At 34.8% G+C, this 21,899-nt stretch overlaps 1 protein-coding gene across 5 annotated transcripts in view; it reads right to left on the bottom strand.

Moving 5' to 3' along the window:
- IQCM (IQ motif containing M) overlaps positions 1–21,899 on the bottom strand; it is a 648,904-nt gene that overhangs the window by 268,288 nt on the left and 358,717 nt on the right. For all 5 annotated transcript variants that reach the window (XM_053216882.1, XM_053216881.1, XM_053216880.1 and 2 more), the window contains one exon: positions 2,134–2,295. In XM_053216882.1, the coding sequence (XP_053072857.1) occupies positions 2,173–2,295 (123 nt within the window). In that variant the 3' untranslated portion in view covers positions 2,134–2,172. The remainder of the gene's footprint in view (positions 1–2,133; positions 2,296–21,899) is intronic.

Raw genomic sequence — 21,899 nt, 5'->3', positions numbered from 1 at the left:
ATAAACCAGGTTTATGTTTAACTTTTTAAGAAAACATCAAATTATTTTGCAAAGTGTTTTTACCATTTTACATTTGCACTGGCAGAATATTAAAGTTGCTACACATCCTTGCCAACACTGGGTGTGTTCAGTCGTTTTAATTTTAGTCATTCTAGTAAGCATGTAGTGGTATCGCACTGTGTTTCAATTTACATTTCCCTAATGAGTAATAATGATGCACATCTTTTTTGGACTTGTTTGTCATTCATATAAATCCTTTTTTCTTTTTCTTTTGTATTTATCTTGAAAATTTTATTTACAGTAAAATTCACTCTTTTGTTATACAGTTCATTTTGACTAATTTTTAGAGCCCTATGACCATTATCATGATCAAGAGACAGAACAATCCCATCACCCAATGAACTCCCTCATGCTGCCTCTTTGCAATCAAATCCTCCCACCAGCTGTAAGTCCTGGAAATCACAGGACTGATCTCTGTCCTATAGTTTTGCTTTTTCCAAAGTGTCATTTAAATAGAATCTATATATAGCCTATGAATTTGGATTCTTTCACTTAACATGATGCATGTGAAATTCCTGTTGTTGTATCAATAGTTCATTCCCTTTTATAGGTGAAAAATATTTCATTGTGTAGATATAAAAATTTTCATTTACCACCTCACCAGCTAAAGAACATTTATGTTGTTTCCAACTTTTGGCAATTATGACTAAAGCAACTATATACACTTATATACAGGTTTTTGGTAAACAAATACTTTCATTTTTCTTGGGTAATTACCCAGGACTGAGATGGCTGGGTTATGGATACAGCACTGCAACTTTATAAGAAAGTACCAACAAAATATTCATAAATTGATTATATCATTTTACATTCCCAACAGCAATAAATGAGTGTTTCAGTTGCTCTACATCCTTGCCAGACTTGGCACTGTCCTATTTTCAATTTTATTTTAGTCTAATAGGTGAGTATTCTTGTGGCTTCAATTTGTATTGCCCTAGTTACTAATGATGTTGACCATTTTATATAAAACTTAAAGAGAAATCATTTCATGTGCTTATTTGCCATCTATGTATCTCATTAGTTTATTTGGTTTTTACCAAAATACAAAGGTAATTAACAGAAGGATAGTCTTTTCAACAAATAGTGCTAGCATATTTGGATATCACCATGTTAAATTTAAGAAAAAAAAAAAAGAACTTCAATCTATGCCTTGAGCCAAGTACCAAAAAAAAAAAAAAAAAAAAAAACCCTCAAAACAGATTATACACTGAAATATAAAACCCAAAGGTATAAAATTTTCTGGAGGAAACCCTTGAGACCAGAAGTCTGGCCAGTTTTCTTGGCTATCACAACAAAAACATAAAGAATACAGTAGTAAACTGAATTTCATCAAAATTAAAAACTTCTCTTCAAAACATATTATTGAAAGACAGAAAATACAAGACACAGACTAGGAGAAAATATTTTCAAAGAATATATCTTAAAGGATTTATATTCAGAATATCTAAAGGACTTTCAACACTCAATAATAAAAGATATATTAAAAAATGGTCAAAAAATTTAAGATGGACAGTTGGCCGATGATGATATCCAATGCCAAATACATGAAAACATGTTAAATATCATTATCTCCTGGAAAAATGAAAACCACATCAGAATACCAATACTTCTCTATTAGGATGGCTAAAATTAGAACAACTAATTATACCAAGTACTGATGTGGAGCAATTGCAGCTCTGAAGTCTGCAGGGGGCGGGGGGCATGGGATACCAAATGATAGAACTGCTTTGGAAAACAGTTTGGTTAAGAGAAATGCTGGGATAGGTCTATCCACGATCCTGTGCATGAATGAATGTTCATAGTAACTATCTGTAGAGTATCACATTTTTGAAAGCAACACAAATGTCCATCATCAGGTGAATGAATGATCACAGTGTGTTTCTGCTTTCTAGAGGAAACACCAAAGTGTAATACAGACACTTTTTAAACTGCAGGAATAATACTTAAGAACTAAAATGAATACTCCCCAGGGCCTAGATATTACACTCCATCATCTAAGTGACAAATAAGAGTTAGATAAAGGGTCATTTCTTCTATAATATAAAAAAAAAATAATAAGATTCAGCATCTTACCTATATATTTATATCCTTCTTCCCCATTTACTACGGGTCTCAGCCAAGTTGACCTAAGTCGTATATTTTTACACACATGGGCACCTTGAGGAGGATAGAGTGTAAATAACATTTCAATCGCATTGTACTTCTTGAGGAGTTGAGAATATCTGTCACGGTCTTCTGTAAAAAAAAAAAAAAAAAAAAGAATATATATTTTTTAAATTTTAGACATTTTGCAAAAATGTCTAATGTATTTTTAAGGGATGCACATTAGAAACTATTTAATAATTTGAATGCTAATGGTTATGTTGACAACTTGGGTTTTCTTTAGTCAGAGGTACTTCACCAATAATCTTACTGTGCAGATAATTCCTAGCAAAAATTAAGGAGTAATGGGTTTACTAATATCGTCTTTAAACACTATCAGTTTAAAGTAGTATTGTTAACAGGTATGGAAAAAAGTAAAGTAACCAATGAATAGCATTTATATTATACATAATATAACTATATATATATTTGTAATTGCTATTAAACAATGGAAATCAGATTAATCTGACAAAAATGTTGACTAAACGTAGAGTTCCCTAAAGTGGAATGACTAAATTAATATTCCTAGGCTATGGTCTTTAAGAAAATACAATGATGTGTATACAAATATTTATTTTATTTTTTTAATGTTTACTTATTTTTGAGAGTGAGAGCAAGCAGGAGAGGGGCAGACAGAGAAGGAGACACAGAATCTGAAGCAGGCTCCAGGCTCTGAACTGTCAGCACAGAGTCTGATGCGGGACTCAAATTCACGAACAGTGAGATCATGACCTGAGCTGAAGTTGGACACTTAACCAACTGAGCCACCAAGGCACCCCATACAAATATTTACATGCCACTTACTATATGGAAGGAATTGTTCCAAGTTCTTTTAAAAACTAATACATTTAATTTTCATAAAACATTTATAAGGCATATCTTATTATTTCCATTTTACATGAGGAATTTGAAATGCAGAGAAATTAAGTAACTTGCCTAAATCTTGCATTCTGTAAGTGATGCAAATAGGCTTTGGATTATCTAAGGAAGCTCTCATTTGCAAACATATAATTCTCAACCAAACATAACCTGCATTAACTAGTAGATGAGAAAACTAGAATTCAAAAATAATTGGAACTGTAGAGTGAAAAATCTTTGGTTACGGACCCTGGGCCTCTGGGTGGTAACTTCAGTTTTTGGTTGATAAACTAGTGCCTAAAATTCAATAAGACAATCTCTTGAGCAATGAATTCAAAGTAACTCTACCTAGAAACATCTCAAACAAAAGAGAAATACTGATGTAAACCTTCACTTATAACCCTGTTACATTTTCTTTCTTTCCTTCCTAATTTCCTCTCTTTCTTCTTATATTCCTTTATTTTGTTAAATAGCATATTTTGTGGTAGAGTAAGTATAAGACAATATGACATAATGCTTGAATGATTAAGAAAGTAGATTTGTTGGTGGGTAGTGTGCCAGGTATCAATCTATTGCCTCACTCCTAATCCAACTTTCACAGTCCTGCTTCTGAGACTAGAACACTTCACCATAAGGCACAATTTTAAGCATCTTACACAGAGAGCAAAGGAGGGAACTAGATGAAGGGGCTCTTCCTGGTTCTGGGTTCTTCTGTCTGCAAGCCCAAGCAGTGCACAGTGGCCACCAGTGTAGGGCACTTTCTGGGTTGTGTCTCCTGGAACACCCCACACACATACACTGGGAACTTCCTACCAAGTTCCATGGTGCAGCACCTTCCCATAAATGGGCTCCCAGTGAGTTCCACAGTGTGACACCTCCCTATGGACAGTTCCCCAAGAGCCCCAGAAAATGCCTTCTCTGTGAGTTCCCCTAGCCTCCTACCTCAGTGAACTTCTTTGCCATTCACTGGGCCAAAGCTATGCTCTCTCCAAGAAGATGTGGCTTCTAGGAGGTGGGGGCACAGTGGAGGAAGAAACTCCTTAAAATTTGTTCTCTCCAAAGGTGCTCTGCTTCAGACCTGGAGTACCAGTCACTCCCTGTATCTGCTCTCCTCAATTCTTTGCAGTTCCTTTCACGCATTAGTAGCACATCATAATTAATGATTCTTTACATTAAACTGTTCCTGCTCAAATTACTGTGTACTTTCTATTTCCTAACTGGACCCTGGCTGATACAGACAGACCTGGGCCCTAATTTTCAAATCATCATTAAGAGCTGTGAAATATTAGACAAATCAGTTTATCTTTAGGTGATAATATTGACCTTATAAAATTATTGTTAGGATAATCCTAACATTTAAGTGATATAAGATATATAAAACATTCATATGTCACCATGTCATATGTACTAGATGAATGTGTTACCAATTTTCATCTACTATTATTTCAATAATAGAAATGATGAAAGAGTCAGAAAATAATAAATAATATGTTATCTCATCTTTCAATTATACACATCTTAGGGACTTTTCTGCCTCCTTTTAAAAGGGAAAGTTTAAAATTGTTCCCTTGCAACTAACAAACAAACAAAACAAAGAAATGAAAACCCAGACATCCTCACATATGTGAACAGATTACATGTAGATTTAGAAATCTATAGATGATATATATATATGTGTCAACACCTGCCAACATCAACTGTCAACAGAAGAAAGGAGGCTTGAACTATTATGAAACCAGCAGTAAGAGTGAACCTGTTGTACTTTTTTGCTCATACTTCTTCAAGAAGTTGGGGAGGTGGTGCCTGGGTGACTTAGTTGGTTAAGTGTCTGACTTCAGCTTCAGGTCATGATCTCACCATTCGTGAGTTTGAGCCCCTCATTGGGCTCTGTGCTGACAGCTTAGAGCCTGGAGCCTGCTTTGGATTCTGTGTCTCCCTCGCTCTCTTCCCCTTCCCCACTCATGCTCTGTCTCTCTGTCTCTCAAAAATAAACATAAAAAATTTTTAAAGACAGAAGTTGAATGGGGGGCTTTTCATGCTGGAGGGGGCTTCCAAAGTTGTAAGGGAGTCTAAGGATGCAGCATTACATCATGATGAGAAGTCACATAGCTAAATAAAACATAAGACTGAAATTTTCCATGATACACAAAATAAAGAAACAAAATAGATCAGAATTTCTCTCTTTGAAGCCATAAAGAAAATGAAAGCAGGAAAGACTAGCAATAATAGCAGTGATTTAGTGTAAAAAGATGGAACCGTACTTAAGGTTTCTCCCCTCCCTAAAACTTATATCTTTCTAACTCCTTTAGCCTGAAAAGGGTGTTTAGTAATATAGCTTGATAGGATTATGCTTATTGGTTTTAATAAGCACTATATTTTCCATAAAAACAAATGTTTCCATCAAACAAAATAAAATGCCTACACTAAAATCTCTGTAGTGGTAAATGTAGAGCTACAACTTTTTCTTACTGGCTTAGCTCAGAGTCCTGCTAATGTCACCATTACCATCAGGTAACACAAATGATATGATTTCTGAATGACTGTACCTTCCTTCATAATATCAAAATTGATTACAGATAAACATTTTTAGTTTTAGAAAACATATAATTTGTAAAACATGTTATCTTTTTATTACATATGTCAACACAAGATAAAATCAGGGATTTAACTTTTGTTGCTGATATTGATAATTTTTGTTATTTATTGGAGCACCTTCCTTTGAATGCACTGCTAAGCCAATATTGCCATATTGAATTCAGATACAGTAGTACTGTTCTCAGAATCCAGAATAAGAGCTCTTCCTTCCTCCTTCCTCCCCACACCACATGTATAGTAAAAATCTGAAGATCTTCAATATATGTGTCATAGTCTGGTTCTGTGGCAAAAGCCCACACAAAATTTCCAGAACTCTCTATTGCTCCCAGGTCACCAAGTAGTTAGTCATCTTCATTAGAGGGAGCAGTGGTTGTCAGCAGAGGCTCTGGAGCAGCACTTCTTGAGTGTGAATCTGGATCTGCCATTTATGAGCTATGTGACCTGAAGCTAGTTAGTTAACCTCTCTCCAGATCAGTTATCATTGGTAAAGCTGTCCACATGATAATGTTGTTATGAGGAATACATGGGTTAATGTACATAAAGTCTTTAGAAGAACATCTAGTCCTTAGAAGAACATCTCATCTATAGCCAGTATTATTTAAGCATTAGATACTACTATTAATATGATCTGCTTCATTTAACAGATACTGATACAGCCTCTGTCCTATTTAGGTAATGATGGTAGTTTCCTGTCTCTTCCTCCATCTTACTTGTTTGTGGGTAGGTGGAAAAGAGGTCAGTTGTCTTGAAGTAATTGCCCTTTCTGGTCACTCCTACACTGTTTTGGATGCTGATGGTTGGTGGTTCCTATTGGCTATGGACTGGAAGTTTTTGTTACTTGGTCACTTGTGGGCTACTAATTGGTGTTATGGAGGTCTTCCTTCTTATAATTATTAGTAATAACAATATTTTGATGGATCTAAGACATTACAGATGTTGAGGGCCCCATCAATTTATATACCACTAAGAAATGCAAAGGACTAGAAATTTAACTATGGCATAGCATTGATTATAAGACATAGTTTAATTTCAGTAACATTAAAATATGAAAGTATACATCTTAGAGTTAACAAAATGTGGCAAAAACAAGACACTTGTACAGTTGACTAATTGAGAACTCCACTTAACTAACGAAGAGGCAACTCAAAGTCTATGCACCAAAACCAATCTTGTGTCAGGGTTACCTATCTCAGTAAATAGCATCTATCTAATGGTAGAGTCTAGAAAAAACTATCACCTACATCAACAAAAACTCCTTAGTTTCCTACATAGCCTTCTTGGCCCTTCCAATCTTATCTCTAAACAGCAGCCACAATAACATTTTAAAAATGTATTTTTTATCCATTTTCTATTCATTGGTTTCTTGATGCTCTTAAAAGAATGTTGGCCCTTTACTAAGTCCCAAAAGATGCTGAACATTCTGGCCCCTCCACCTCCTCCATCTCTAACAACCTTGGCTCTCTTTCATTTTCATAAATACACCTTACTTCCTCCTGTTAAAGAACCTTTGCACAAGATGTTGTGTCTGCCCGGCATGTCCCCTCTCCTTCCCTCCATTACCCCAGTAACTTCTACACCACCTCATGTCTCTCCCCAGAGACTCCCCTGACTCTCACCAAACTAGACCAAGCCTCTTCATTTTAAGATCCCAGAGTTATTGTTTTTGGAACTTTTCCTCGGTTATACTTACTGAAGTTTGTAATTCTATTATTTTATATTATTATTTGATTAAAATCTGTGTCCAGATTATTAGCTCCAGGCAGGCAAGGTCCATGACGGCTTGCTAATCTACTTACACTGTATCACCCATCACCTAGGAGTGCCTGATACTTACAAAGGGTCAATAAAAGGCCTCTTCATTAAATGCATAAAACAATAACTGGTTGCGTTTTTTGGGTGCTAAGCAGGTTATATATACTAGCTAACTGAATCCTAAAGGCACATATAGTAACTTGCTGACAGCCCTGTGAATTTCATCTTATCATACTCATATCAAATATTTTTTTGTAAATGTTTATTTTTTGGAGAGAGAGAAAATGCACACATACAAGTGGGGAGGGGCAGAGAGAGAGGGACAGAGGATGCAAGGTGGGCTCTGTGCTGACAGCATGGAACCCAACGTGGGGCTCCAGCTCGCAAACCACAAGATCATGACCTGAGTTGAAGTCCGATGCTCAACCACCTGAGCCACCCAGGTGCCCCTCAAATCTTAAGACACTGAGGCAGAGAGAGGTTGCAGAGCATTCTCAGGGCTTCACAGCTAGTAAATAGTGAAGCCAGCATCTACTCTTAATTCTGTCTCACCTCAAAGCTTGTCCTCTTAACGAGGATGCCAAACTGTTTTAAACACAGGGGACTGGGTATCAGGGGCTGTCAGTGGCCTCTAGAGTTGCTAGTCACCTGGTGGCCTCTCCCCTTGAAGTTTTCTTCCCATCTTTCTAACTGTTCAGCTGTCCCAACATAGTCAGCTAGTCCGCACCATGGTTTCTCTCACAGAGGCAGCTCACAGCTCTTTCCAGAAGTTTTCTGACACTCATCTTCTCACAAGAATTTATTTTGTAGAGAATACTGATGATCTCTCAGATCGACACCATTATTAATCAACTGATTAAAACTCTCTTTGTTTGCTAACGATGTAAACTAGCATAAAATCCCAGTGTGACCCGCTTAGCCTCCTCCAGGTTTCCCCTGCCTCTCAGATACGTGACATTTGTTATGTTCAATATTTGTAGTAGATGGTGAATTTTCAGAGAACCCCAAAATGCACCTTCCCTTCCTCTCCCAAACAGGGCACTGCATTATTGACAGTTCATCGCTTCCCTCCTGCAGAGCCTGAATCTGAATACTTAAGGCAGGTTCCCAAACTTGAACACAGTGATTAAAAAAAATATATATTATCAATGGGATCTTACTAATTGAGTTTATCTGTATTTGGCAAATATTCTGGTTTCATGGTTATTTTAACATTATTTCATGGCTTTAAACACATTATGTGTTCATGATAGGAAATTCTGGAAATACAAAAGAGCATAAGGAATAATTATTACTTTCAGTAATTGGCTAATCTAATCCCATATGCATAATTTTTATTCTCCCACAACGCTGAAGAAACCACAATAGAGTAGTAAATAGAACACTTGGTGGCAAATCACTCCTGGATGAAATAAATATTAAAATATTTCTATTAAAAATAATAAATTGAGCAGATGCTTTAAAAATAAAATATTAAAAATTTTAAATTGGGTAATACACTGAAAGTTGGCATCTTTACATTAGCAATCAGAATGATAAAAACAAAGACCATTTATCATCACACTTGTCCCTTTCTAAAATTATTATTAAAGGATATTTTAACACTAAACATGAAAGAGCAACATAATCTTAGATGAAAGAACATTATTTACATTGAATGATGGGAACCTTGAGTTTCTAAAATTTTTGAAAGTGTCAGTTTCTTCCTAATGGGCCTGTCCTCAACACAAATCCCAGCACAGACTCAATACTTAAAAAGGGCATGTATGTAAATTATTAAGTTCAAGACCAATTCTAAGTGTATCAGGGAGAGTTAGAAGGCTAAAAAAGCTTGACTAGTGACCCTGGGTCATTAAACCAGAATGGCAGACCTTGTTACTGATGTCAGTTATTAACAAGTATTTTCAAGTATGGGTAGAAATAGCCTATTCTTTACCTTTGCCCAGTAACTGTACTACTATGTAGCCCAATTTATTGCCGAGGTAAAAATATTCTTTAAAGCCTTCATAAGCACACAAAGTTCACAAGCTAAAAGCAATGGTGACAGTCGAGGTTTTCTTCCATTGTGAACATTATGCATTCATTAAAACGTTGATTTATCTCTCATGTGCCACTGACCAACCAGTCATAGTGGGTTTTGGTATGGGGATAATGAATGTGAGCTTGGACTGGTGGTCGAATGGACTATAACCCACTGTAAATGACCACTTTCTAAATGTTGTACTTTTACTATCTTGCCACTGCCACAACACGTATGTGGCAACCATTTTCCTTGATTTGAAATAAGTGAATGTCATACTTTTTCATCATGCCATTTTATCTAAGCTTTTTCTATTTATTAGTAAATTTATTTATTTTTTTATTAATTTTTTGTTAATGTTTATTTATTTTTGAGAGAGAGAGAGAGAAAGAGAGAGAGAGTATGAACAGGGGAGGGTTAGAGAGGGAGACACAGAATCTGAAGCAGGCTCCAGGCTCTGAGCTGTCAGCACAGAGCCCAACGCAGGGCTCAAACTCACGAACCAGGAGATCATGACCTGAGCTGAAGTCAGCCGCTTAGCCAACTGAGTCACACAGGCGCCCCTATTTATTAGTAAATTTTAAAGAAGCCTACCCATTTATCAGTGTAAAAATTATCTATGTCTTGAACAAGGGAGATGAATGTAAAGCCTCCCCATTCTTAAATTAATGAAACTTTCTTATATTTAATTTCTTTTAAGAAATAGAAGATCTTAACGATCATTAGTGGAAGAGCAAGATGTTAAGATTTGAAACCAAAGGGCAAAATGGTTGAAAGCAGTAAAACAATCTGCCACTGGATGATATGACCTGCAAAAATAAATGCAAGGACTATTGATCTTTCATATTATAGTTAAATACTGCTATTACTCACTTTAGAGAAGAGCAAAAATATCACTAGCACTTGACTGAGAGTAAAGAATATAAAATAAGGACATACACCAATTAAAAATTTGTTAAAGATAGCAAATATTAATTTAAAAATTATTAAAATATAGCAAATATTACTACTTTTAAATCTCATCAGTTCACGGAAACAGGCACATATTGTGAATCTTCCAGAATGTTCTTCACTACATAATTCAAAGGTTAAATATTAGAAAACTGTGTCTTTGACATATATCTTTATAAATCCAATAAAAATTATGCTATTAAATATAAAACTATAAAATTGCAGCCATTGGATTATTCAACAATAAAAGTACAGTTATTTCAAAAGGTTCACTTCTACTCAGAACAAACATAGAGAGTTCATAAAGAAATATGCTAACATTTTAATTTTATTCCAATTTTATTTTTACTCTTTATGCTTAAAAGCAAATGCATTTTCAAGTATTTGATAAAGAAAGCTAAAAGACATTTCCCCTTTTCTGTCTTCATGAAACTTAGATAAAAATACAGATTGTACTACTACACATAAATTATACAGCTACATAAAACAATAAAATAACTGGTTAATAATTCCAATAGAATTATAAAGGTTCCTTATGATGGGCTTTTTCTAAAAGCCTATGTAGAAACAAATGGTCTGTTAAAACCTAAATTAAATTGCTAAAGAAATGCTCAATGATAAATTTATGTTAAAAATATTTTTTAAAAAAACATTTTTAAAAAATGCTTTAAAAAGATTTTTTCAAAATCTTTGGAAAAGAAGCATCTTTGTTATTAAACAACAAAGAGTAAGATAACTTTACATCTAACAATCTGAAAACCATGAAAAACCCAACAACATATTTAAATAATAATACCTAAGGAGGAACAAAGATTCAAGCTGTAATATGATAGATCAAATAAAATGTAAATTATTTTTATAGATGTTGAAAAGGTATTTAATAAAACTAAAAAAAAATCTCTTCATAAAGATATCTAGTAAACTTGGAAGAGAACACTTAACTTAAAATAACCATCAATAGTATATAACATTAAAATCAGTGAAGAAATAACAATGTCTATCCTAATCATTATTATCTAAGGTCTCAAAGGGGCTAGCCAATGCAAAAGCCAAGAAAAACATATCATAAAGTCACATCCTATATGACAGATGCACAATTATGAAAAATATCACAATATCATTATTTTCAGGGAAACAATTACATACTAATAAAAGTCAACAAGATCAGCTGAAAACTATTATGATTTTAGATAGCACAATATGGCTACAGGTCATAAAATAAGCATATGATAATTAACAGTCATAAGAAAAACTTGCTAAAATATATAACAGAAAAAGAATATGATTCAAAGAGTTTTTAAAAATCACAATCAAAACAACTACAAAAAAGCGCCTATGTATGTGTGTGTTTGTGTGTGGTTGTCTATGTACTAGAAGTAATGCAAACATTGTCTCATAAATGATTGGGGTATTCTGGTTAATATAAAGTATTCCATTTTAAAAATATGTCCTTCAAGGGTGGCTGGGTGGCTCAGTTAGTTAGTGTCTGACTCTCGATTTTGGCTCAGGTCATGATCTCATGGTTTCATTAGTCCGGGCCCCGCATGGGCTGTGTGCTGACAGCACGGAGCCGACTTGAGATTCTCCCTCCATCTCTGCCCATCCCCTGCTTGCACTTTCTCCATCTCTCTCAAAATAAATAAATAAACTTTTAAAAAATGACCTTCATTTTTCTCTTAAGGTCTGAGTCTCAGGATGGCCAGATTAAATCCATTAACATGACTCTACTCTGACTAAAGACAAATTCTCCTCTCACCTTACTTTGAATGCCTTTACTTTGAGAGAACACAATACCACAAAACATTCTTAAAACTTAAGAGCAGAGTGGCATACATACAATGAGCTCACCATACATAATTCAAAAGATATGTCTTTTCACTTTCTTTGGAAGAATATTTTCATAAAGAAATTTACCTCCTAGATTGGAAGCATAAAAACTCCAAATAAATACAGTTACCTTAAATTGTTAAATCAAATATGAATTCCCCAATCCTCTTGTTTTTCTTGCCACATACTGTCATCTTTTTTGTCATTTTCCCATATATATACATATTCTTAAGGGTCAGGTGAAATCCAACAAATATTCAGGCCATTCATTAGTAATATCAGTTTTGAAAAGTATATTGGGGAGGGACACCTGGGTGGCTCAGTCAGTTAAGCGTCCGACTTTAGCTCAGGTCATGATCTCCCAATCCTTGAGTTCAAGCCTGTGATGACAGCTCAAAGCCTGGAGCCTGCTTCGGATTCTGTCACCCTCTCCCTCTGCCCCTCCCCCACTCATGCTCTGTCTCTCTCACTCTCAAAAATGAATAAATGCTTCAAAAAAATTTTTTTTGAGTATACTGGGAAGAAAGTTGGAGTTATTTCACAATTCAGTGTTTTAAGTATTATTGCCCCCTACTATCTCAATCTCTCACTGAAAATTATAGTATCTGGCAATTGAATATAACAAACTTGGGGCACCTGGGTGGCTCAGTTCATTGAGTGTCAGTCTTTGGCTCAGGGCATGATCTCATGGCTTGGCTCCTGAGTTTGAGCCCTGTTGTCGGGCTCTGTGCAGACAGCTCAGAGCCTGGAGCTTTGGATTCTGTCTCTCTCTCTCTCTCTCTCTCTCTCTCTCTGCCCCTTCCCTCCACTTGCACTATCTCTCTCAAAAAATAAACATTAAATTAAAAAATAATAACAATACAACAAACTTAGCTCTATACCTTTACTCAACAGCTATTATCAGTCTGCCATGCAAAAAATATTATCAAAAAAATCCAAAGATTTACTTTACCTCTCATGTGCTTAGGACTCTCTCCAGATACAGGAAGCCAAAATAATACCATTCTGTTTCATACAGTAAAATATGAACTCTAAATAACTAAGAATCTTTCCTGATGGATTTTCCAAATGAATACTACATAAATGAGGTTTTAAATATTATTTTATGTACTAAATTTTTAAACAGTGAGTGCTTTTAGAACTGAGCAATTTATTTAGCTTTTTGGAGTTCATTTGCCAGGTTAATTTAGATTTCTTAATACCAGTAAAGAATTCTATGACTTGAGGTCTGTTTATTAATTATCAAAAATCTTAAATGAATCTAAATTCCTTCTGAAACAAGATTGAGTACAAGTTAATTAGCAAGTGGAAGAATTAACTTATTTAACAAATGTCCAGTTTCCTGGCTCAATATATTTACAGGTATACCTACGGGTAATAATATCCCTGGTTAAAGGTAGCAGAGTGAAAGAAATTTTTTTTCTCTTCTTCTATCCCATGATAACTGCCCCCCCAAAACATTTTTAACACACCCAAAATATAAATATATAAACATATTTAGTAAAAAATTAAAGTTCCCACAACCTCTAATAAATCTGAAAAGTATTTGACAGAAACAATGAAATTCAGACCTAAATGAGAGAGAATATCTACAGCTGACACAACTTCTTCAAATCTTGGACAAGTGACAGATGTGTCTGCAGGGAAGAATCATGGTCCTGAAGGACCCCTCCAGGGACCTTTTGAGGAAATGACAAGACCTATCTGTGTAGATAGAACACAGGAGAAGCAGGAAAAGTAACTGAGATACCCAGTCCCAGTCCACACCTCAGAATGACTTAGAGATGGAGCCAAAGGAATCAAGGTTAATGTCTGTCTCACATGCATATTCACCTCATCCCAATGTCACTTAAGTCTCTACCATTGATAGCATCAAATCAAAATCCAAAAATCTCATCAGTTCAAAAGTTCCCAAACTCATCATCAAAATCATCTAGGGGCACCTGGGTGGCTCAGTAGGTTGAGCGACCGACTTTGGCTCAGGTCATGATCTCACAGTTTGTGAGTTCGAGCCCCACATCGGGCTCTGTGCTGACAGCTCAGAGCCTGGAGCCTGCTTCTGATTCTGTGTTTCCCTCTCTCTCTCTGCCATCTCCCCCGCTCATGCTCTGCGTCTCTCTGTCTCAGAAATAAACATTAAAAAAAATTTTTTTTTTTAAAAATCATCTAAATTTGGTATGGGTGATGCTCTAGGTATAATCCATCCTGGGGCACAATTCCTCTCTATGTATGGACCTCTGAAACTTAAGAACACATTGTCTGCTCCCAAAGTACAATGCTGAAACAAACATACGATAACAGCTAAGATATTTCCATTCAAAAGAGAGAAAATGGGGTGGGGGGGGGAAGTGTTTTTGAAATCCAGCTGGATAAACTCCATTAGATTTCAAGGGTTGGAAATAATCATCTGTACTTTTCATCTCTGCCCTCTGAATCATTTTTCCTTTTTCATGAAGGGTAGCATGGAATCATAGCAGAGTAGTTTTATCAGTCTGTTTCCTGCCTATATACTTCTGGGTGTCCAGGAGCTTTCTTTCATTTCATAATGTTTTTGTCCTTTTTGGTCAAAACTGACCAGGTTCTGCTGGTATTAAATTCTCAAGAACCTTGTGGTTTTTCCATGTATGTTACATAGTTTCATTCCATTAGACAAGAGGCTTCTCCACACATCCTCCCTAAAATATCTTACCCCCATTTGTGACTTCTGCATAGATAACTGACAGTTTCTATTAATCACATATTTTTCTCTCTTCAAAGAACCTTTGTGTAACTAAATTGTCTTTTATTTAATCTTTCTGACGTATTAGCAAAATGTTGTCTAGCCATACTCTCAGCTTTTCCTATAGAGCATGCTTTTTTCTGATAGTGAAGTCTTAGTTTTAGCATCTTTCACAATTTGAATGAGTTGAAAATTTCCCAAATCATCTATTTCGGGTTCCAGTTTTTTCTCAATTTATCCTCTTGCATTTTACTATAAGCTGCAAAAAGTAACCAGGCTGCACTTTCAACTCTGCTTAGAAATCTCCTAGTTGAATGTCCAAGGTCATAGCTTCCAAACTCTAGTCTCTACATAACTATAGGACATTATTACACTGAGATTTCTGCCACTATATAATAAAGATCTCCTTTCCCCTAATTTCTAATCAGGTGTTCCTCATTTCCTTTTGAGCCTCCAGTAGCAGTACATTTAACTTCCATATTTCCACTAACAGTCTGTGATTTAGGCATTCTCTAAGGTGATTTAGATTTTCTCTACCATGCTCCTCACTTCCTTCTATATCCTAATTAGCAGAATCATTAACCTCCATAATCCCACTAACTGTCTGTTCAAGCCAATCCAGACTTTCACTATCAGAGTCCTCAAGATCTTTGTCTCCACGGACTTCCCAATTCCACATTTTTAGATAATTTTTATCAGTCAGTATTCAACTAGAGAGGCAGAAAGACATTTCTGATGTGTTGCTTATACACTTGTGGGGACTAGGTAGACAAGTCCTAAATTCATAGAGCAGACTATCAAGAAGGGCAGGCTGGAATTCTTGGGCATAGCTGAGGTCACTATCCATAGGCAGAATTTCTTCCTCAGGGAGGCCTCAGCTCTACTTTAAAGGCCTTTCACCTGATTATTTCAGGCCTGCCCAGATAATCTCCCTTACTTAAAGTCAACCAATTATGTACTTCAATCATATCTATAAAATATCCTTGGAGCAACATCTAGATTAGTGTTTGACTGAGTAAGCGGGAATTTTAGCCTAGGCAAGCTCACACATCAAAAAGACCATGGAAAACCTAACGAACTTAAGGATATACAAAGCAGCCTCTGGGAATCCAAATCCCTTCCAGCAGGTGATAATAGAGGACTTCGGTTCTTCCAAAACAGAAATCAACAAAGAAACAAACAAAAAAAAAACTTGAAAGTTCTGAGAGAAGGTGCAATCCTAGAGTTTTATATGAAGCTAACTTTATAAAGATACAAAAATCATTTTCAGGAAATACGGCACCCACAACCTCTTTCTGGAATAAAACAAAACGGAGCAATAAAACACCACATTGTGTTAAAATAGAGCCAAATAAAATTGAATCAAAATAAGGAACTAAAGAACAGAGAAGCTCATGGCAAAACATTAAGGAAGGGAAGAAGGAAGGAAGGGGAAAAGGAAGGAAGGAAACTGGTAAGTAATGAACTCATTTAATATATAGAAACACAAGGCCAAACAACTGTAGGACTTACAGAAAAGGTACATATGTTAGAAACCTTGAAAATATTTTAAAAAATCATTAGATATATTTTTAAGATTGGGAGATGTTTGGGAGAAGTAAAAGGAAGCTTAATTTTATCGTTTTATTGCTAGGATGTCAATAGAGCGTTTTGATAAGTTAGGAAATACTTAAAGTATTTCAATTTCTTAAAATATGGGGCGCCTGGGTGGCTCAGTCAGTTGAACGTCCAACTTCGGCTAAGGTCATGATCTTGCAGTCTGTGAGTTCGAGCCCCGCATCGGGCTCTGTGCTGACAGCTCAGAGCCTGGAGCCTGCTTCCAATTCTGTGTCTCCCTCTCTCTCTCTCTGCCCATCCCCCCGCTCATGCTCTGTCTCTCTCTCTCTGTCAAAAATAAATAAACATTAAAAAAATTAATAACAAATAATAAATTTCTTAAAATATGCTTAAAAGGACCAAAACCAATGCAGAATAATTTCTGATAAAGCTAAACTTCCAATGAGTAACATACATAGTATTTTATCCAGATATATTGCTGCCTCTAACAATTTAGAGGTTTGGTTACCAATGAAAAGGGGAAAGACCACACATGTATATATTTACCATCTTTTCCCATTCTCCAAATAAATTAAAGGCATTTGGAAAGAAACTCTCATGGGATATTTTTCCTGTAAATATATAAATAGCACATGTTTTCTATAATATAGAAGTGTATCGTTATGCTGTTTTCTACATGAATATAGAAGTATATCATCTTATGCTATTTTCTAGAGGTAGCTAAATATTTATTAGTCAGGTTATTCCAATAAATGTATTTAAAAGAAAAGTTCTATGGTGTTTAGAAGATTTTTTTCTGACATTTGAGATAGAGTAAGCAGCCAAATTCCAGTGTTTTGTACATGCTATTTCTTGGAAATATAAGACAACTTGGGTTATTTCCCTTTGGGTTTTTCCAAAAGAGAAAGATTAATTGCTTGAATAAAGATAAGCTTATTACATAATTTATAAGTGTGTATGCAATCCACTGTACTTTATTTAATTTCTTTCATAGGATAACAAGCTTAAAGGATAAAGTAGATTAGAAACCTGCTATCTTTCTATTTTAATGGGGCTTTAAAGAAGATTTTGTAAAGACAAAAATATATGGAAACTAAGGAAAAACAGATTAGCAAGCACTAAGATCAAAAGTATTGGCAGAAATAATAAACAGATTGTTTTTAGTGGTCCATGGCAAATTAACAAGACATATTAAACTGATAACAAACATGAGCCTAACATACTGTATTGTCTAGAAGAAAAAGGGAAAAAGTTAGTGTAACATAGTTCAGAAAATGCACTGGGATAATCTTCAGAAATAATACAAAGTAAAGAAGAAAAGATAGGTGAATTTGACTACATTAAAATTAGGAACTACTGTTTATCAAAAGACGACCTTTCCCCTTAACATCCACTCCCTTTAAGGCTGGAAATACCCCTTTATAAGTACCACATACTAACGTGATACATAGTACACACTGCAATTAGATCACACTCACAATTTTCATTTCTTACCTTTAACCTTAAAGCACAGTCAAGAGACAGTTTGCTGACAACTAGCTCCTCCCTGTGAATGATATTACCTGCAAGTAGACTTTTCTATGCTTCAATGAGGTTTTCTTCTTGGCTCAAAAATTAGCATTAACTAGACATAAGTGACTAAGAGAATAGAGAACAGATTCATTTTTATCTGTACTGTTATTCTCTGCATCCCTTTCATAACGGGCTAACGGCTATTTCGCTGATCATTTATCCTAAAATCTTGGATTTCGATTCAGATTTTTTAAAGTAAGGTTTATGTTTCAAGCAGCATTAACATGTTTTACCTAGGATGGCAGTTGGGAATAAAAAGAATATATTTATGTTATTTCTTCTGAGAAGTACACCTGTCCATCATTTAGGTTGTCACATAATCTGCTACTTATCTGGATTAAAAATGTTTTTCCCCTAAACAGACACATGAAAAGATTCTGAACATCACTCATTATCAGCGAAATTCAAATCAAAACCACAATGAGATATCACCTCACACCTGCCAGAATGGCTAAAATCAACAACACAAGAAACAACAGGTGTTGGCAAGGATGTGGAAAGAGGGAAACCCTCCTGCACTATTGGTGGCAATGCAAACTGGTACAGCCACGGTGGAAAACAGCAGGGAGATTCCTCAAAAAATTAAAAATAGAACTATCCTGGGGTGCCTGGCTGGCTTACTTAGTAGAACATGCAACTCTTGATCTCAGGATCGTGAGTTCAAGCACCATGTTGCTTGAATTACTTAAAAAGTAATTCACCATGTTGAATTACTTAAAAAGAAAAATTAATTATTAAAATGAAATAAATAAAAATAGAACTACCCTAGGATTCAGTAATCACACTACTGAGTATTTACCCAAAGAATACAAAAATATTAATTTGAAAAGATGTATGCACCCCTATGTTTATTGCAGAATTATTTATAATAGCCAAATTATAGAAGCATTCCAAGTGCCATCAATAGATGAGTGGATAAAGAAGATGTGATATAAATACATAAGTCTAAGGGTCTCCAATTTCCAATAAGTATACTCTTTCTTTGTAAATAAAAGCATGCAAAAAGTCACCCTGCCAATACATACATACATATATATATATATATATATATATATAGTTGCAAACTAAAGAATATTTCCTATTTATTCCTCAAGAGTGTTGGCATGTAAGCATTTTCCTCAAAACACTTTTGATATGATTTTTTCTAACTTCCAGAGAAATCACCAAGAACTAAAAAATATGTGATAATTATTATACTCTGACATGTAATATTCTGGATAAAATTATGCTGCTGACTTAAAATATTAAAAGTATAGTTCAATGATATTTTCTTTTATTATTTGCCATGAGAAATTTGGAATGAGACATTCACACTCTTATTTGGTGACTCATATAATCCCTGAGATGTATTTATAATAAAGCTGTCTTTAAAAAGGAATTCCTTCTTGTGCATTGGAACAGAATTGATTCTTTGTGTCAAGCTAACTGGCCCATGAAATAACTGAATATATAATTCTAGGTCTTTCTAATATGCTCTGTTCAAAAGAAGTAGCTGGCTCAAATATGAATAATACTTAAACTTCTGAACAATAATAAAAATCTGTGTCAGTGACATTTGTTTTTTGCAAAATTTTTTAAGATGCAAAGTGTCATTTTATTGAAAAGTAAATTGTATGGGAATGAGGAAAAACTTGAGAAATTGTTACAGCAAGCTGAAACATGGAATTTATTACATGCTACCAAAACCTTAATTTTAATAATCTCGGGAAGTGGTTGAAGGAAATAATGGGTCTGACACTTATTCACATGTTAACTATTTAGTTATAGATTTCTTGTTAAAAATTCAAATGAAAGACATTATGCATTCTTCTAAATTGTAACTACAAATGTATTTCCATGAACCATTCATTTTAGTAGAATATTTCATAAAGAAATTCAGAGAAAATATACTGCTTTAAATTTCCTTAAAATACAGTCAGGCTAATCAATAATAATTTCATAGAATCAGAATGGTAAAGCTCAAAAACTGTTTATATCTTACGTGTATTAGAGTAAAATTCAAATGTTGCTAAGAATGTTAAGTCCCTCAAACAAAATGTTAACACATGATGTTAAAATAGCAGAAATCTAAAAATCAATCGTTTTTAATTGAGCAATTATTATGTGCTAAACATTGTGTAAGGTATTAAAAATAAAAAGACAGCAGTGGCACTTTCCTTCATAGACCTGACTGTCTATCAGGATATGAGATAAATAATAAAAACAGAAATGAACAAATACATGCAAATGATTACTCATGTAACAAAGGGCAAAGACAGTGATGTGACAAAAAATAATACAGTGGGTAGTGGAAGAAACAACCACTTTAGCTAGATTTGTAAAAAAGAAATGCTTTTACAAAGATTGAAACCACAAAAAATATTTACAGGAAGAAGTTATCAAACATCATTAAGATACAATTCAAAATGTGTAGCATCCATAAACAAAATCGATAAACCTGTGGGCCAGACTTCTCAAAAAGAAAAGAGAGGGGACCCAAATAGATAAAATGACGAATGAAAATGGATTTATTACAAACAATCCCTCAGAAATACAAGCAATTATTAGGGAATACTATGAAAAATTATACGCCAACAAACTGGACAACCTGGAAGAAATGGACAAATTCCTAAACACCCACACACTACCAAAACTCAAACGGGAAGAAATAGAAAATTTGAACAGACCCATAACTAGTGAAGAAATTGAATCGGTCATCAAAAATTTCCCAACAAATAAGAGTCCTGGATCATATGGCTTCCCTGGGGAATTCTACCGGACATTTAAAGCAGAGTTAATACCTATCCTTCTCAAGCTGTTCCAAAAAATAGAAAGGGAAGGAAACCTTCCAGACTCATTCTATGAAGCCAGCATTACTTTGATTCCCAAAGCAGACAGTGACCCAGCAAAAAGAGATACCTACAGGCTAATATCCCTCAACAATTCTCAACAAGATACTAGCGACTCAAACTCAACAGCATATAAAAAGAATTATTCACCATGATCAAGTGGGATTCATTCCTGGACTGCAGGTCTGGTTCAATACTTGCAAATCAATCAGTGTGATACATCACATTAATAAAAGAAAAGATAAGAACCATATGGTCCTGTCAATCGATGCAGAAAAAGCATTTGACAAAATTCAGCATCCTTTCTTGATGAAAATCCTCAAGAAAGTAGGGATAGAAGGAACATATTTAAACATCATACAAGCCATTTATGAAAAGTCCACAGTTACTACCATCCTCAATGGGGGAAAACTGAGAGCTTTCCCCCTGAGATCAGGAATATGACAGGGATGTCCACTCTAACCGCTGTTGTTTAACATAGTGTTGGAAGTCCTAGCATCAGCAATCAGACAACAAAATGAAATCAAAGACATCAAAATTGGCATAGATGAAGCCAAACTTTCACTTTTCACAGACCACATGATACTCTACATAGAAAATCCATCAGACTCCACCAAAAGTCTGCTAGAATTGATACATGAATTCAGCAGAGTCGCAGGATACAAAATTACTGTACAGAAATCGGTTTCATTTTTATACACCAATAATAATTCAACAGAAGGAGAAATAAAGAAACTCATCCCATTCACAATTGAACCAAGAATCCTAAAACACCTAGGAATAAACCTAACCAAAGATGTAAAAGATCTGTATGCTGAAAACTATAGAAAGCTTATTAAGGAAATTGAGGAAGATACAAAGAAATGGAAAACATTCCATGCTCATGGATTAGAATAAATATTGTCAAAATGTCAATACTACCCAAAGCAATCTATACATTCAATGCAACCCCAAACAAAATTGCACCAGCATTCTTCTCAAAGCTAGAACAAGCAATCCTAAAATTTGTATGGAACCA

Source organism: Acinonyx jubatus, chromosome B1 (assembly GCF_027475565.1).
Source record: "Acinonyx jubatus isolate Ajub_Pintada_27869175 chromosome B1, VMU_Ajub_asm_v1.0, whole genome shotgun sequence".
NCBI classification, from domain to species: Eukaryota; Metazoa; Chordata; class Mammalia; order Carnivora; family Felidae; genus Acinonyx; species Acinonyx jubatus.
The sequence above is the reverse complement of the archived record's forward strand: the minus strand, read 5'-3'. Positions and strand labels throughout refer to the sequence as shown.